The sequence below is a fragment of the Alexandromys fortis genome, unplaced genomic scaffold (assembly GCF_014885135.2).
Source record: "Alexandromys fortis isolate MF-2015 unplaced genomic scaffold, M_Fortis_MF-2015_v1.1 scaffold_97, whole genome shotgun sequence".
In the NCBI taxonomy this organism is placed as follows: Eukaryota; Metazoa; Chordata; class Mammalia; order Rodentia; family Cricetidae; genus Alexandromys; species Alexandromys fortis.
Genome location: NW_026067981.1, coordinates 2,236,513 through 2,255,097, shown reverse-complemented (window position 1 = coordinate 2,255,097; position 18,585 = coordinate 2,236,513). Strand labels below are relative to the sequence as shown.

The window sequence follows — 18,585 nt, the reverse complement described above, 5'->3', positions numbered from 1 at the left end:
GGCATCAAGCATTCTGGTGCTGTCACTAAGCTACACACCCAGGCCTAGTTCTATGCTTCCAAAATTCTTTTGAATTTTTTATTTATTATACATATGATGCTCTGTTGGCATGTACAGGCCAGAAGAGGATGATGTGAGCCACCATGTGGTTGGTGGGAACTGAACTCAGAACCTCTGGAAGAGCAGCCAGTGCTTTTAACCTCTGAGCCATCTCTCCAGCCCCCTTGTACATTATGAAAGTAATAATATACTAAGTTATATCACATAAAACATTTTCATACGTGGAGTTACTTACTGAATAGATCAAGTATACTCTTATGAAGTATTTTAAGGAATAGGGATCTAAGAGACAACAGTGAAAATACTGACATTTCCTTTAAAAAAGATTTAGTATTTTGTCCTTTTAACTAGGTCTTTGAGGATTTTGTACAATGTGTTTTAATCATAATCACCCACTTCCCCCAACTCCTCTCAGGCCCACACCCCTTCCCTAGCCACATAACTTTGTGTTCTCTTTATTTGCATTCATCAACTCCACTTGTGCTGCTCACTTGTTCTTCAATGCATGACCTTCTAGAGGAATACAGAAGACTAGTGGGGCAACATTTAAAAAAAAAAAAGTGGCTCTCTTCCAGCAGCTATCAATTGCTAGTGGATCCCTGGCTAGGGACAGGACATCATCTCTACCTTACCTCTCTGTAATGAGATCTGGCCTGGTTTAAATTGTACAGGGCTGTATATACTGTCATAGCTGTGAGTTCATACGTACACCTGCTTTGCTTGGCCTGCAGGACACTTCCCCAAAGTCATCCACTGCTTCTGACTACTAGTTTTCTCACCCCCGTTTCCACAATCATCCATGAGCCTTGAGGAGTGGGGATTCAATACAGATGTCCAATTTAGGGATGAACGTATTTCTTAAATGCCTTTCTCACTTAAGCCTCTTACCTGTGGTATGCAGTCAGTATATGCAAACATTGATTTAAAGCGGTCATCCATGCTTATATGGTAAAGTACACACATTGCTATTTGTTTGTAGTTTTCATTGCCTAATCACAAAAAAAAAATCATGGTTATAATGAAAGATGCCATATATGTATATATACCATACTCAAGTTAGTAAAGTTATATATAAAAAACTTCTAAACTGCTAAATCAAATATTTATATAACCTTGATCAGGAAAAATTTGGAGATCCTTATTTCAAATCTGAATATTTAATCACACTTATATTAACTGGGCAGTATAAAGACAGATGTCCATTTTACATGATATAATTTTGGGAAAAATAATTCAATTTCTAGAAATTTACTGTCCCCAGTAGCCTAGTATAAAACAGATTGGGTCATTAGTCTCCCCTCTCTTACAAATGAATAAAAATACAAGATTAATTCGGTTGATTTGCAGTCACTAGGTAAAAGATACTGTAAACAAGTATATTTGAGTTCTAAGTATTAAAGCCTGGATCATCAGTGAATTGCTGAAACAAGTAGAATAACATCAGTTTAATCACGAACTGCTAAGATCACAAATTCATTACAGTCTGGGGAATGTTCCTGGAGTTCTGAGGTACTAATATTCTGGGCTAGGGGTTTCACTCAGTGGAGAAAGCTTGCCCGGCACGCATAAGTGACTTAGTCTGATTCCAAGATTAGCACGTACAACAAGGTAATAATAGCAATAGTGACTAACAGTAATCACACATTAAGCTTTTAGCATGCAAAAGAGCCATACTTTAGACAGATGGCACAGAACTGAACCTTCCTTCAGAATAGTCTTCAGCTGACCTTATCATCCGTCACATAAGGAACCTCAAGCTTAGAGAAAGTAGATACTGATCATATATAGCCTTGGAAATGTTGGGCAGAGATTTAAAACAGGCCTGTCTGCCTTCAAAATCTCTTTACAGTTATAATAGTTTTAAATATTTTTATATCACAGGGAGGAAAATTTTTACCACATAAGGTATTATCAGGTGCCAAGAACTTTAAAACTATTAGATGATCAAATAGTTATTTCTCAAGTAGCATTCTTTTAAATTGAGGAAACATATCTTGTAAAATTGGTTGTTTTTTAGCAACTGTGACAAGGGTCATATTATTTCCAACTCTCCTAGGAAGCCATGGCAGGAAGATCACAAATTCAATTCCTGGCCTACATAGTGAGTTCAAAGCCAGCCTGAAAATTTAGTAAGACCTTGTTCAATTTAAACAAACAAACATTAAAAAAAAAAGTAGGCCTGAAAGTGTAGTCCCTTGGTAGAATGCCTGATTAGCATGTGTACAAGCCCCAGTCCAATTTCTAGTTATGCCCAAACAATTTATACCAGCAAGAAAAATAACTCCAAAACCAGATAAATATATATTATGTGCTTTAAATATGAAAAGACGAGTAAATATTTTTACCTTGAATAAGACTATGAATAATTCAACTCATTAGAACAGAATGTATGTGGGAAAGAAAAGTATTTTATACCTGAAATATTTATTTTTTCTTTATAACATTATAAGAAGTTGAAATCTGACTGCAGGAGAGAGTGCAATTTGTGTTGCTGTTTTCAGACAGGGTTTTTTTTTTTTTTTTTTTTTTGTAGCCAAGGATGTCCAGGCTGTCATGTCATGTCATGTCATGTCATGTCACAGAGATCCACCTGCCCCTCTCTCTCAGTGCTGGGATTAAAGGCACACGCTACCACACCCAGCTAGTGTGTATTATTTTTAGGTAAATTTCCGATCTCTTATTGGAAAGTGAGAAGAGTTGAAGACCTTGAACGATGAGTGGTATGAATAAAGAACATCATCTTAAAGGTACAGTTAGGAAACAGTAATGGAGGAGGAAGTAGTATTTAAAATCTTAAGATGGAGGTCAGTAATTCAATGGCTATACAAAACATAGTATTTATAACTATTATTTATTTGAGAGCATGAATTATATTTGGAGTGAAGTATGATGTAAAATTTGTGACATTCTTTCAAATAATATAAAAGCAGGAACTTCTGATGCCAGCAATTTGAGACTACAGCAATCTATAATTCATAGATTTTAAGAATCGTATTTTATATTTTGGCATTTAATGATGCTTACCTGCCACAGAAAATGTTACATGGGTTTTACGGTATATATGTGCAAAGTAAACCCATTTTAAATCCTGTTTCCTCCGAAGGCAGGTATCCTAGCCCAAGGGACTGAGCAATTACAGCATCTTTTAAACTAGATACCAGGGGAACTCTCATACTCTGTAAAGGCAACCATCTCTTGGTTTTCCAGTTATTTTCTACAAGAAACATGGGCCGGATGGTATATTCTCATCAGGATTCTTGAGATGTAAACTCCACCTAACCTGGTACAGCCTTTCTATACACATGGCAGGTCTTCCAAACAGACACTCCTTTAAGAGTTATTTATAGCAATTTTCCCTAATGGCATCACAAGCAAAAACAGGCTTCTAGCTATTGGTATGTTGGTGTGATGTGCAGGTGATGCTCAGGGCTCTGTGAATTTTGGGCACAGCAGAGGACAGATGGAATATTTTGGGAAGTATATCTTAATAAATGGATGTGAATTAGCCAAGTCTGTTCAAGTAATAAGAGTGGGCTTGAAAAAAATAGCCCAGGTATTATGATTCCTATGGTATTTATGGCTATAAACATGAATCATGATGAGCTCACTGGCTATTAAATGGAGGGTATAAGCACTTTGATTGGATTTCCTCAGAAATTCACTGTTAACTAGCTGGGCCATTATTTGAATGCGTTACTGAGTTATCTTAGTATTTGAGCAGCCAGTCTCCCCCAAACTGTTCACTCCTAGCTGAACAGTGTTAATACCTCAACAAACAGGTCATTAACTCCAGTAACTGGTTTTGTGGGAATTGCTGCACTTACAAAGTATAGTCAAGAGTTTATAAGAAGTATTGCCCCCCCCCAACCTTCTTTTTAAAGAATTTTACAGCTGTAGCTCAGCTGGAGCAGCTGAAGTCAGAAGAAAATAAGTTTTCTGGGGCACGCTCACAATTGATTTTCTGCCAACTAAAGAGAAAAACACATGCTGATCAGTTTTGCGTTTTAAAATGTCTTCATTTGTTTATTGCTGAAGTGATCAGTAGAAACACTACTCAGTCACTAATCTTGTAAGACACTGGAGATTTTCCACTCACAGATCACTCAGGCAGAAATGTGAGCTTTGAACATTAGAATACAAACCCAAATGCCTGCTCTTGTGACAGACCCAGTTCTACACCGGAGAAGAGAGTGAGAATACACATTATGAGAGATGTTATTAGCCAGACTCTCATTGCCTTCTATTCCCCACGTCATCTTTGTTCAAAGCAGAACACTCCAAGCAAAGAAAAATAGGAACAGAAGCACATAAAGCACAGCATTAGGTGACATGTTATCCTGAAAATGCCCTATGAATATAGCATGCTGAAACTGTCTAAGATTAATACAGCATTAGGGCTCTTAATGCCTATTAACAATATAGTATAAAGTAAATGTCACAGGCTAACAACCTCTCAGAAATTATCTCCAGCAATTATTGAATACATTTATCTTCTATATCAAAATATACTAAAATACATTTAAGATTATCATGAAAAATTATTTTCTGGTATTACGGATGGAATCTGGGACCTCAGGTATGCTGGATAAGCACTTTACCAATGAGTCACATCTTTATATTTCCATATAATTTATTCTTAATTTATTACAGTAAATATATAAAGATTAAGATTAAGTAGATTTGGTTTAAATTGGAATTTGGACAAACTAATTTTTAAGACTGCAACTCTACTGGCTGCTCCTTTATTTTATAATAGACTTATTGACAGCAGATATATAAGGGCTTGAACAGATAAAACAAAATAATTTTAAAATGAGTTAAGTGGGAAAAGCAAAAACATCTCTACGGTCCAATGATCAGTATGAAAGCCCAGCAAGAGCTTTGTGGTCAAACTGCTGTATTCAGTTACTTATCACAATGAGAAGCAAAACTGAAAATCTATCATTAAACTAAACACTAATTTAATTATACATTAATGACTGTTTCAAGTACTCTAACATTCAAAACTGATAAATTTTCATTTTTAAAATATGTTCAACTAGTTATTTTCAACAGATCTTCAATAAGTTCATTGCCTTGTTTATAAATTTTTATTGTGCCTCAAGAATACTATAGCAACTTGTTTGTAATAAACCTTACAATATGACCGACTTCAGATACAAATGACATAGACCAAAATAAAGCCCTTAACAAGGACTGATTTCCAGCTCAGAGTCCACACTACCCACTTAATGTGCTTTGGCCAAATTTCACCATGTAGGATGGAGACACCCCAGGCAATATTCACACACACACAGTATTAGAACCAGCTGGTGATAGAAGAATCTTAGGAAAAAAGGCTCCTCGATTTAATTGGGAAAACAGGAGGAAGCATAAATTTTACTGCCATTAATAACTTCAAGCATCGTGATATGGTTCTACCCCAGCCTGAAGGGGACATGTGCTTTTTGTTAAAGTGTTTGCCACATCTGACCCCTATTGGTTGTTCACTTGATCAGGTAAGAAAATATAGGTTTATTTACAGGATAAATGAGGCCTATTAAAATTGAACAATGCAGTAGTCTATGAGGAGCTAGGTTCTGAAACAGATGTGTGAAATTCCCTAACAGTTTGGTAATAATAATAAGGCAAAATTAGGTTACTCTTTTTTTTCTTTCTAAATTGCCTTTAATTTTCTTAAAGAAAAATATCATAAAAGCAAACTAGTCTCAAATAACTAGGTTGGAAAAACATTAATCTGACCATTTCCAGTTTTTAATAAGCCTAAAAGGCCACTCCCAAGGCACTGGTGCTCTTTCTCAAAATAGACAAGTTTCACTCATTCATTTATGAAGTTGTTGGCAAATTAAAAATTAATTTACCAACACACACAGCACGCACGCACACACACACACACACACACACACACAAATTTAACCTGGTGAGAGAACGTCAAAGATGGTTGGAACATAACTTTGCCAGCTTTCCTTAAGGCATATATATGAGAGAATGGACATAAGAAATAACTTTTAGTGTCTATGTGGTCAATGTTTACACCATAACAGTACCTTCTGGTGATCTCCAACAATAATGGGAATCAGGATTGTGTAAACCAGAATAGTCAAACATCTATCACTTAACTCTTGACCTGGATTAATTAACTCCCTTCATTTTGATGAAATTTTTCTACAAACCAAGAAAATGCTGTGAATCCCAGAACATTAAACACAATCCAGGAAAAATAAACCAGGCAGTGCTATCACCCTCAAACCCAGGTTTGAGTCTGCTCATAGAGCGAGAACCACTGTATCAGTTAAGACTCCTAATAATGTCTGCCCACGAAGACTACATCCGACACCACTCTCACTGAAACTGTGCAGGAGGCTCAACAGAAGCTTTGGAACCTAGGACCCAATAAAGTTAGTTCATGCACAAACCAACCAAATAACTACCAAGTTACATTTTAAACTTTGAAAAACCAAAGTTTGTGCAGATAGAAATTTGATTCAAGACTTAAATTTTGAAGAAAAGAGAGGGACAAAAACAGTCATTTTTCCGGGTGCCTGTAATGCAACAACTAGAGGTCTGTGGTAGGAGGCCAAGTCTAGGCAGAAAGCAAGACCCGATCTTAACAAAGGAAGAAGGGAAGGGAGGGAGGAAAGAAGAAAAGAAGACACAGAGACAAAACATACATATGTATGTAAAATAGATTCAAAGCATCATGCAAATAGCATTGAGTGTCACATCTGGACCAGAGACAGTGCAGCCTTGATGATTAAATGAGAAAATGTTTGAGTTAATTTTTTTAAGTTAACTTACCTATAGGTTCATAAATATGTGAAAATGCTTAATAAATGCTAGTCTCAAATTACATAAAATATGAATCGAATTCTTCACTTTTAAAAGAAACATTCTAATTTTTGCTTATAAATGAGTTAATGGCTATCCCGGGCACTAGTTAAGCACTGTAACTTCTAAATAATTATTCTTATATTTATTTTTAACTATGTGTCTCTGTGTCTCTGTGGGGTTATAGACACAAAAGTGCAGGTGCCCCAGAGCCAGAGGCATCTGATCCCTGGGAGCTGGTGTTATGAGCATATGTGAGCCACCTGACATGGGACTAGGAATGGAACTTGGGTTCTTTGCAAGAACAGTATGTGCTCTTAACCCCTGCCCCACTTTTGAGTTCTTTTAAAGAACATTTTGCTACCCAGGCAGGTGGCGCATGCCTTTAATACTAGCACTGGAGAGGCAGAGGCAGGTGGAACTCTGTAAGTTTGAGGCTGGCCTGGTCAACAGAGCTAGTTCCAGGACACCAACACTACACAAAGAAACACTGTCTCAGAGGGATCTCTGTGAATTCAAGGCCAGCCTGGTCTACAGGACAAGTTCCAGAACAGGCTCCAAAGCTGCATTACTTAGACACTGGACAAAATTTTATGTACTTATGTATAGAGAATATTGAAACTTTGATTAATTCATTTGTGAGTTATAGTTTTGGTGATTAATATAGGATTTTTCAAATAAAAGATTATACAATTTGGAAATAAAAATGATTTTTACTTTAAAGAAGCTAGAGAAACCCTGTCTTGAAAGACAAAAAAAAAAAAAAAAAAAAAAACANAAAAAAAAAAAAAAAAAAAAAAACACCCTATCTCAAAAAACCAATGAGAGTTAAAAAGAGAAGATGAGAGTGAGTTACCTGTGGGGGTTGAGCCATGAATTTATTTTCTTTCCAATGTGTTAGAAACCAATATTTGAGTAAAATATAATAAAAAAGAAAAAATTTTAAAAGATATACAATACAAAATAAATGTAAAATATTGTTACTACATTTAGGCCACAATATTTTATTTAGTCAAACTGTTGGATATGTAGTTTCAATTTCTGGGCTTACTCATTAAAGACTGGTAATAGATTAAAAGACTAATAAATAGATTAAATTGTTCAGTGGACCACACTCGGAATATAACTCCTGTCCTAATGAATAACAACTCATTAGTGGAAGTATGTGAGTGAAATCAAGGTACTATCCTAATGATAACTAAAGAAGGCAGATGATGGAAAATGATTTTGTTCTACCATATCTCACTGTGCTATCAGTATCCCATTCTCTTTCTTCATCTTTATCACAATGAACATGAGTGAGGCTTTCTAGTTACAGAATTAATAGAAAGCAATTCTCACACCAGATACTCTGACCAAGCTTTTGGGATAGGTCCTACTTTGCTTTCCATTTTCTAAATAAGACAAAAGGTTGAGCGAAGATCAACTGATTGACCCAATATCACTCAGTCAATAGAGGGCAAAGGGAAAGTGAGTGCATGTCTCTTGATGTGTGTTTCTTTCATCCATTTACCCACCTAACTACACACCAAATACTGACAGCCTACGTTCTAGTCCCTGGGAACACAGAAGTGAGGAAAAGTAATACAACTTTATTTTCATGAAACTTACAGTATTGGAGCCATGATGGGTAGTGGTGGTAGTAATTGTGGTTAGTAGTACAGCAAGAAAACACAAGATAATTATATAAAATATCTAAGAAAGACAGAGAAAAATAAAGCAAGAGCAAAGTGACATCAGGCTTCAAAGTTTAAAAATGTCATTAAAATTAACCAGACACTGAAGCATGAGAGACAAGACAATAGGCCATGCAAAAATAGTGGGGACTGACATTTCAGGTAAGAGGACCAAGAACCAGTAAAGGAAGAATGCTTCTTGTTGTGTTCAAGCAACAGCCAAGGAAGTCGATGAGGCATCAGCAGAAGGGAGAAAGAAAACACTAGGGGATGCAATAGAAGAAGTGAGGAGACAATATTCAACACACACATCTCGGAGGACATTTAATGGGCTCTGACGCTTTGAGATGTGTGAAGTTATTGGAGGTTTCTGTTTAATTTCTTTTTTAGATTTCTATTTCTTGTTTTATGTGTGAGTGTTTTGCCTGCTTTTATGTATGTGCACCATGTGTGTCTGGCACTTGTGGAGGTCAGAAAAGTGTGCTGTGCTGAGTTTCTTGGAACTGGAATTACAAACAGTTGTAAGCCACTATGAGGGTGCAGAGAACTGAACTTCAGTCCCTTGCAAGAGCAACAGATGGTCTTATGAACCCTGCCTCTCTCCAGTCCCCAGTGGTGGGTTCTGAGTAGAGAAGATTTTAACTTGGTCAACAGGATCACTCTGCATGCTGTGTTAACAGACTATAGGACAAGAGAGGAAACACAAGGACCAGTGAGAATGTTATTACTATGTTAAACCAGGAGAGAGTGTTGTGTCTGGGATCAGGGTTGTAGTGGTTCTATTCTGAAAAGAGAGTAGTCAGTTTAAATGCAGAGAGGGAGAAAATAAAGGACTCAAGGACAAATGGCCCAGTTTGGTCATATTTAACTAGAAAGATGAAGTAACATTTGCCAAAATGAAAAAAGATTGGAAATACCGAGTTTTATTTACAGGTTGGGTAGAGATCATGAACTTAATTCTGAACTCAGTAAGCCTTTAGTGCTAACAAAACTTATAAATTATGACAATAGGAGTCAAGACATCAGAGAGGAGGCTGGTACCATATATTATTTTACTAATATTCGGGGTCATCCTAACAGGCAGAGTATTTAGATGGAATGGACAAGTTACCAGAGGAATAAAACAACTAGAAAATAAAGTCCAGGGTAAGAACTGAGACACATTCTAATGTGTAGAATGTGTACAGACTGGGAGAAGAGGCGGAAGCAGGAGAACAAACTTGACCGGGAACCTAGGTCGCAGGAAAAGCCTTAAAGGTACCAGCCGTATCCTGGAAAACAAATGGTGACAATTCCAGGAGGGGCCACTGCAGAAATGCTGTCCAATAGTCTAGGAGCGTGTGTGTGTGCGTGTGCGTGTGTGTGTGTGGCTGTAGGAGGAGAGAAGCGGGGAGGGACAGGAGGAGTGAGGTACAACCAGCTTCCTGCATCTGCCTTTCCCAAACCCATGGATGAGCCAGCCAGGGAGTCCCCTGCCCTGTCCTGTCCCTTTCACTTCAGACATGTGCTCAGGAGGGGATTGTTGATGACGAAGTGGAGGAATAGAATTCTCACCTAGTAGTATGTTAGTCATCCAGAATTACTGTGCTTAGGACCTCCTGTCTCTTTCAATTCCATACACACCAAATAAATTGGGAAAACATGAAGAGATAATAAGGCAGGTGCTCTAACAATGTCTAAATGTAAAATGTCTGGGTCAAAATGAGAGGGTTTGTGGCCTTACCTACATACAAATATAAGATTATTAGTAAGAACATGGGGACATAAAAGAATAAATAAGCAAATAAATAAATGTAATAACAAACCCATCAAAATCCAAGAAAACCCACATACATAAAAACCTAGAAAGTATATTCTGGCAAAACTCAAAAACGTCTTTTTAGTAAGATTTGAACTGCTATCTGAAACTCGTGCATGATTCTACGGGGTCACGAGCATGACATGAGCAGTGGCAGCTGCAAAGCCAAGCTCCGAGCACCAGCTTCCCAGTGTGGTCTCACAAAGCCAAGCTCTGAGCACCAGCTTCCCGGTGTGGCCTCTCAAGACTCCGTTAGAAGGACTCAGAATCACATCATTCTATGAAACCTCTAATGCAGTACTTTCCTACTTCATTACGAAAGTTTTTAATTTTTCATTTTTATAGGTTTAAAGCTGATTTAAATAATATATGATACCAGAGAAGAGTCTGAGGGAAATATTAGAGTTAGCTGCGCGTGATGAGGCTGAATGAATCTAAAGACATGTGCAAAATGCAAAACAGGGCCACTCTTCTCACTACTGAGGACATGTGTAAAACTAAAATTAAGTTAACAGGTGGCAGGTTTATTTATTTTCACAAATGCAAAGATTCACATGTTTAAGATGAGACTTGTATATTTGTGTAAGTTTTTTAAACTTGAATTTAACTTCGTTTGGAAATGAAGTTAACATTTTAAAAGCTGATGTTAGAACACCGCTCAATTTCAAAGGTATGCCAAAGCACCAATAAAGCTATAACTTTACAGAACAGTGCACTCTGCTAAGGTGTGGTTATTACTATTATTATGAAATGCACACTTCTGACGCTGTATCAGGAGGTGGCCGTGCTTTTTCACAAAAACCACTGTCATGATCAGCTAGCCTCTTCAAATAGTCAAATTTAGTCAGGTATCGGGCTAGTTTCTGTGCTAATGCTAGTCTCTGACATACCAGTCGTTAACTCACAAAACTCCTATGCAAATGTCACAGAGAATCTCAGCAAATGTTCGCCTGGTACATCAGTAAAACCTTAAGCAGTGTTCCCCAGAGCACTGATGAATGAATGGACTGTGACAGGAATTTCCATGTCACCTCCAAAGCTTGAATACTCTGACAGAAGGAAGCACTCTCGAGACACATCAATAAAAATGTCTTAAGGAGTTTTGACAGATTCTTACATGAGCCAAAAACAAAAAAATCTTTAAGCACTTTTAGAAAGTTAACACTACTCAAAGCCAGAAAACATCATGCAAGTAAAGCCAAGCTTTCTAAATCACTCAGTTTGCATATAATCCCACTCACTGAAAGAGCAGCATGGAATCCACCCTCCCAGATGGCCAAGTGAGCAGACTCAGAAGCTCTGCTCAGAGTGTGTAAGGACCACAGAACACGAAGGCTGCTAACTGGCATGGCTGAGCAGGAATAAACAAAGGGTCCTTATGAAACATCAGTAAATCTGATAGCAGCTTAGAAAAGGAAGACAAAGGGATCTTATTTATATACAAGGTTTTCTATAGAGCCAAACAAAATTTTGTAATGATTTAAGAATTAATGCCTTCTTTTCTCCACAATTAGGAACACACGAAACTATTCAAACAAAGCAATTTCAGCAAAGACAGAAAAAAATCTAATAATTGTTTTTAACATTCCTTATCAATTATTTTGTGTCTTTGATATTAAAAAGGAAAAGCAAGAAAAGAAAAAGAAAAAAAAGAAAAAAATTTAACTTTAAAATTCTTAAACAAAATAATTTATATGATAAAGTAATATTAAAATAACTTTTGATTCTATTTAATTTTTGATTTTCTCAGAGACACACATACTAAAAGAGCTGAGGTCTAACACAATTTCTCCTTTGCCTTTAATAATTATTCAAACTATATAACATTTTAAGTGTTTGTGTTACTTCAGTTCATTTCTCACCTACACTAAAAAGTGTGCAGCCTTTAAGGCCAATCTCACAACCGCTGGGGTTGCAGTGCACGAGTCACACACCCAGGAAACAGCGCGGTGTGAGCAGGGCTCTAAGACTCATATTCATTGTACTGTAGTTAAATCTATTATTAACAAAATGAAGAAGCTTAAATTATGGAGCCCTCAAATAATAAAAAGAAAATGGACTTAAAATTGATAATATTTTTTACTGAAACAACATAAAAATCACTTCTGGAAACTTCCACTACAAGCATGGCCCTATGAAAGTGTCAAAACAAGGTTTTTCCATTTTCTTTCAATTTCAAGTTCATGGAAATCACTCTTAGGACACGCCAAAACATAACCTAAAATAACTTAGTTTATAAAAAGCCCAAGACGTTAAAATTATTTGAAAATAAAAGAAACCTAGGGAAAGATCAGAAACAGTGACAATTTCTAAAGTCTAGAGGAGAACAAGTCTAATTACTTCCCCTGGTTAAACATGTTTTGGGGCTGAACATTACATCAATCAGTGAACATAAAATTAATGAGTACAAAATAATTATTATGTAAAAAATAAGTAAAGTATATACTGCATACAGAGGAGATAAATATTGCTTTGTAAATGTTAAATTACATACACCAAATGAAATGTATTTCATACATATACATGCAGGTATAAACAAATGCTTGTATGCATATCATATATTCATTTGGGCACTGGATTGCAGCAATGTTAAATACAGCTTACTCTGAGTCTAAAGTACCTTTTCAAACCACAGCTTTTGTAACACTCTCTTTTTTCTTTTTGAGACAGGGTTTCTCTATGCAACCCCAGCTGTAATGAACTGTAGACTAGGCTGGCATCTAACTCACAGAGATCCACCTGCCTTTGTCTCCTGAGTGTTGGGATTTAAGATGTACGCTACCACTGCCCAGCTAACACTTTCTTACTATACTTTTTACATAAGCTTCATGGCCAAACATCAAACATGTTAAATATATCACTAAAGATTCCCCTGGGAAGGTTAGTTTATTGAATTAGGGACTGAAGATTCAATTTTCTACACATAAACCAATATGCTAACAAACGTAATATCAGAAAATCAAGTATATGTGAAATGCAATCTTTATGAACAAACCAGAGAGGGACAATAAGGGAAGCAGGTTTGTTCATTTCAAAATGTTACAAGTCCATGCAGAAAGCATCAGAGCATTATTACCAGAATGGAAACCCCTGAGAAATTAATTTGGAATTCCATTTAAAAATATACAATTCAAATAAGTTCAGTAGTCAGTTTCCAAAGTCTCAGAAGATTAGAAATAACACATCATTATATGAGAGGGAAATTGCTGCTATCCACATGCTCCTGGTACGAAAGAAATGAGACATGATGGCCAAGCAGAGGGGTAAGAAAACTATATTAAATGAAAATACACAACATCTTGAAGTCATTCAGAAAGTGAAAACTCTTGAGTATACTAATAATATTTAGAGCCTTGTACTAGAAATTACCTTCAGAACTGTACACTTGAATAAAAGATAATGATAGCTATGCATATACAGCATAGCCAGCACCATGAAACTGCTTTTGCTAAAACATCCTAACTTCTAACTCAGCCCACAGGGTAACTAAAAGCTGGGTAAGAAGCCTTGTGTTTAGTCACTGTCCTAAAGACAATGTTTCCTGAGATTACAGGAACAAGAGGATCAGTCAGTGAGCACCTTTATGATAGCATAAGAATCCCAAAGCACCCTCGAATAACTGACAGCCACCAGACTACCATGCAAACGAGAACAATTATTTATGATAGTGTGAAATCCCACCTCAACCCTGGAGAGCAAAAGAAATCACCCTGTGGAAACCACTGTACCCCCTGAGGACTTTCCAAGTCACCTCACAGGACAGAAATAAGACAATGACCAACAAGACAACAGCTTGCCCAAGACCGCTTATTAATGTCTATGTTTTCCCCTCCCCTGACGTGGGTCACTGAACTCCTTCATCTCACTCTTCCCAGTGCACTGCACTGACTGCATCCTCTCACTGGTCTCCCCAATCACCCACAGGTCAGCCAGGCAAGTCTTGAGAGCCAGGGCTCTTGCCCTAAAACTGCTAACAGCTCCTGATCACGGTCTTTCAGTTCACACTTTCAATTACAACATTACTGCTTTAATAGTACGTGAAAGAAAATGTTTCAGAAAATATAGTCATAATTGACTTTAAGAGACTTGTTACAAACTGAAAGACTATATCCCTCACACACCAGACACTGAAACCTGACCGTCAGGGTACAGATGTTTCAGGGTGGGACTCTTGGGAGGCAGATACATCATTAGGTGGAGTGCTCTCTGGAATGGACCATAACGTGTGTGTAGAGCACATCGTGGGTAGAGTCCAGCGGCAGTCTCCCCACCCACACCACTCATACACACTCGTGAGAACTGACTCCCTAAGTGAAGGGCACCAGCTGAGAGATCACAGCACTCAGTTTTAGATTAGTAATCATGCAGATACACTGAAGAAAGAAAAAAGGAAAGTTCCTTGTGTCTCAGTTTCCCCAAACACAAGCAATGCTGTATCCAAGGAAACATCTTCCACTTTCAGAGGAAAGGGAATTCACTCTAGGCCTTAAAGCAAGACCCTCCCCCATGTGAGCACCATGTGAAACAGCACTGAACAGAGGTCCATGGCTAGTGCCCCTGGCCAGTGGCCTTAAACAGACCCTCTGGACTATGTCTGCTTGTCAGTCAGCGGACTGCTTTCATTGCCCTTGGTTTTACAGAGGATAAACGAAGAACAGGTCAGTTCTAAGTGAGTGAAATCCCACATCAGTGGACCCAACAGTCCTCGACTCCAGGCTAATGTCTACAGACAGAGCCTCCAGGCCTGCCTATTGGCATACTGAGACCCAAGACTCCAATGAGACGGAACTGCATTCTGGCCATCATCCCCTGCAGCTGGTTACAGAAGTCTCAGGTTGGGTCTTGGTTGCGCTCCCAAGAGGCTCTGGGTCCTGGTGTAACCCAGCGTTATGGTGTAGGTGACGAGAAGACTGCCAGCTTCACACCATCTTGAAACCCAGGCCTCATAACAGAAAGAATCAAGGTCTACTTGGGAGGAGGAGGAGGAGAAGCAAGGAGATACCACTCTTTCTGCATTTAGGATTGGTCCTTCCATGTTAACTAAGAAAAATCCCGCTGAGTCTGAATGCAGGAAATGAATAAAGATGAATTTGTGTCTGCCTTAGCCTCAATAAAGGTTTGAAGTGATAAATTATCCTTTTAGGGCATTCATGAACTCCATCTTAAATAATACATTAAGTTCACACTTGGCTTTGAGTTTGTTTTCTTTTTTATTTTTAGTTTTTTTTTCATTTTTATCTATCTATCTATCTATCTATCTATCTATCTATCTATCTATTAAAGAATTCTGTCTCTTCCCCACCACCATTTCCCATTTCCCTCCTCCTCCCCCAATCAAGTCCCCCTCCCTCGACAGCCCAAAGGCCAGCTGGCCTGGGTCTGAAAAAGCCTGGGATAAAACAGGACTCGCTGAACATAGCGGACAATGAGGACTGCTGAGAACTCAAGAACAATGGCAATGGGTTTTTGATCCTACTGCACGTACTGGCTTTGTGGGAGCCTAGGCAGTTTGGATGCTCACCTTACTAGACCTGGATGGAGGTGGGTAGTCCTTAGACTTCCCACAGGGCTGGGAACACTGATTGAGTTTGTTTTCTACAGCAGAAACAATGAAGGCACACCAAGTACTGACACACTGTAAACTTGTACTTAGGCTACCACCTGGTGGTGACACAGCAACAGTGAACACAAGTGCAGAGAAAATAGGCGTCCTGATTTAGAAGTCTGAACAGATGACAGAGAATGGATTTTATCTAAACGTTAAAAGAATAGGCTATTCCAACAAACACGAGTAAATTTCAGAGACCTATTTTCTCTCCACATGAGCATAGCATAATAAGGTGCCAGAAATTGAGCAATTGATGTTTATGAACTCAGAAAACTTAAAACTGCTATTCTCTGACAACTCAAATTCAAGTAAACACACAGAAAGAAATCAATAAGAACTTATCAGGCAAATCAGAAGAGGGAATAAAGTAACAAAATCCAAGCAAATCCTTGAGCTGGAAATCATGCTAAATGATATGGAAAATGTGACAGAAGGCATCAACAGTGGAACAGATCAAAGTTCAGAGACAGGCTATGGGAAAATACAGTCACAGGGGCGAACAAAGGGCTAAGGTGAACGGAAGACATCACAAAAGATGAACTGTTAGGTTACCAGACTGAATTATACTTGAGGAGCAAAAGCAGTAGAAAGTTTATTCAAAGACAATAACAGAAAACCTCTAAACTCAGAAACAAATTCAAATAGCTAAATACAGAAAGCTCAAAGGTTACAAGTCAAATTCACAGTTTGGGTTTAAGAGAGAGGAAATATTAAAAAGAGGTAAAATAAAATATCAAAAATTCAAAATGCAGAAAGAGTCAGAATGCAAGCATACTGTTTTATTTGAAAATAAGACAGGAATTACAAAGGAAACAAAAACAAAACAAAAAACCCAAACAAGTTATATAATGGTTATAGGAAATCCGGACATGAAGAATGACATTAAATTTAAACCAATTAAATTCTCCAAGTAAAACACAGAGCAACAAGGGAGAGCTGGAGGGCTGGCCAACTCTGCAATTACCCAGGTTCAGAAACAGGTTTGAGTTCAATATCTACCTCATCAATGATCTGCAGGAGCATGTGAAGCGGCCAGTCCAGCAGACCCAAAACTGCAAAATCTCCATGACACAGGGCAACAACAGGATATTCAATAGGAGTCCCAGTGAGGGCCCAGCACTGATAGTGTAGCAGAAACCAGAGGCCTTGAATCAGACCAATAATCTTTGCAAAGAACACTTGCAAATAAAGATATATGGACAAAAGGGTTTACTACGTGACTCATTGTGTCACACTACAGATTCTAGGACGAGGTTGATTTTTTCCCTCATTTTTCTTCTTTCCTATTTCTCTCTCTCTCTCTCTCTCTTTTTTTTTTTTTTTTTTTTTTTTTTTGGTTTTTCGAGACAGGGTTTCTCTGTAGCTTTGGTGCCCGTCCTGGAACTAGCTGCTCTTGTAGACCAGGCTGGCCTTGAACTCCCAGAGATCCTCCTGCCTCTGCCCCCCCCCCCCAGTGCTGGGATTAAAGGCGTGCGCCACCACCGTCCAGCCCTATTTTTCTCTCTTAAATTTTATTTTTGGGAGACTGCAAAGGCAGAAGGCAGATAGGAAGGGACAGGGAAATGAATGGAATTGAGATACATGATGTGAAAGACACAGAGAATAAATAAAAAGAAATTTAAACAAATAAACAACAACAAATGCCTGGGTAATAATCTAATGAACACAGATGAAAAAATACTTCCTACCAAAATATTAATTCACTAGCATATAAAAATGCTCACTACCATTAAGTGATATTCATGTCAGAAATGCAAGGATGGTTTAATGCACCCAAATCAATAAACATGATATAACACATAAATAGAATGAAAACTCTATCTAATTAGACAAAAAACAAAGCAAAGCAAAGCATTTAACAGAATAAAATACCCCTTAATGAAAGAAAACTCTGAGCAAATTATGTGTCAGGGCATTGTATCTAAATATAATGAAAGCGACACACAACAAACCCATAGATAATATACTAAACAGACAACAGCTAGATTTCCTTCTAAATTGCGATCACTTGCAAATTATATGATCTCATTTGTAGAAAACTTCCCAAATTCTACCTTATTTAAGTTAATTTTAAAAACTCAACAAAATTTCCATATGCAAAATGAACATTTACAAGTTAGTGGGACTCCTCCGTAACAAACAGTGAGTTACAAAATAGACATGGTGGATGCAATCTCAGTTTAAAAAGGTAAAAAAAAAAGTGCCTGCTAATGAAGTTCAACCAAAATCAAAGAGCTCCAAAATGTCTACAAAACCCTGATGAGTGACAGTGAACACTGAAGGACACACACACTCACACACACTCACGAAATGCACTATGTGTTCATGAAATGGAAAAACAAATACTACTAAAAGCCCATGTTGTCCAAAGCAATTTATAGATTCTGTACAATAGTTATCAAATACCAATGACATTCTCCATAGAACTAATAAAAACAATACTAAAGTTCAGATGAAGCCACAAAATCCTGACCAATCAAAGCAATTTTAGGAAAATAAAAGGTAAGAGACATTACTTGCTTTCAAAATCTATTAGAAGCTACAATAATTTGATAATATAGGTGTTGGAACAAAAATAAGACAGAAAAGTGAAACAGAAGAGAGAACCTAGGAGC

At 37.5% G+C, this 18,585-nt stretch overlaps 1 protein-coding gene across 1 annotated transcript in view; it reads right to left on the bottom strand.

The window, feature by feature from the left end:
* Kifap3 (kinesin associated protein 3) overlaps window positions 1–18,585 on the bottom strand; it is a 122,768-nt gene that overhangs the window by 69,809 nt on the left and 34,374 nt on the right. Inside the window, exon 11 of the mRNA XM_050158422.1 lies at window positions 949–1,049. Coding sequence (XP_050014379.1) covers window positions 949–1,049 — 101 coding nt within the window. The remainder of the gene's footprint in view (window positions 1–948; window positions 1,050–18,585) is intronic.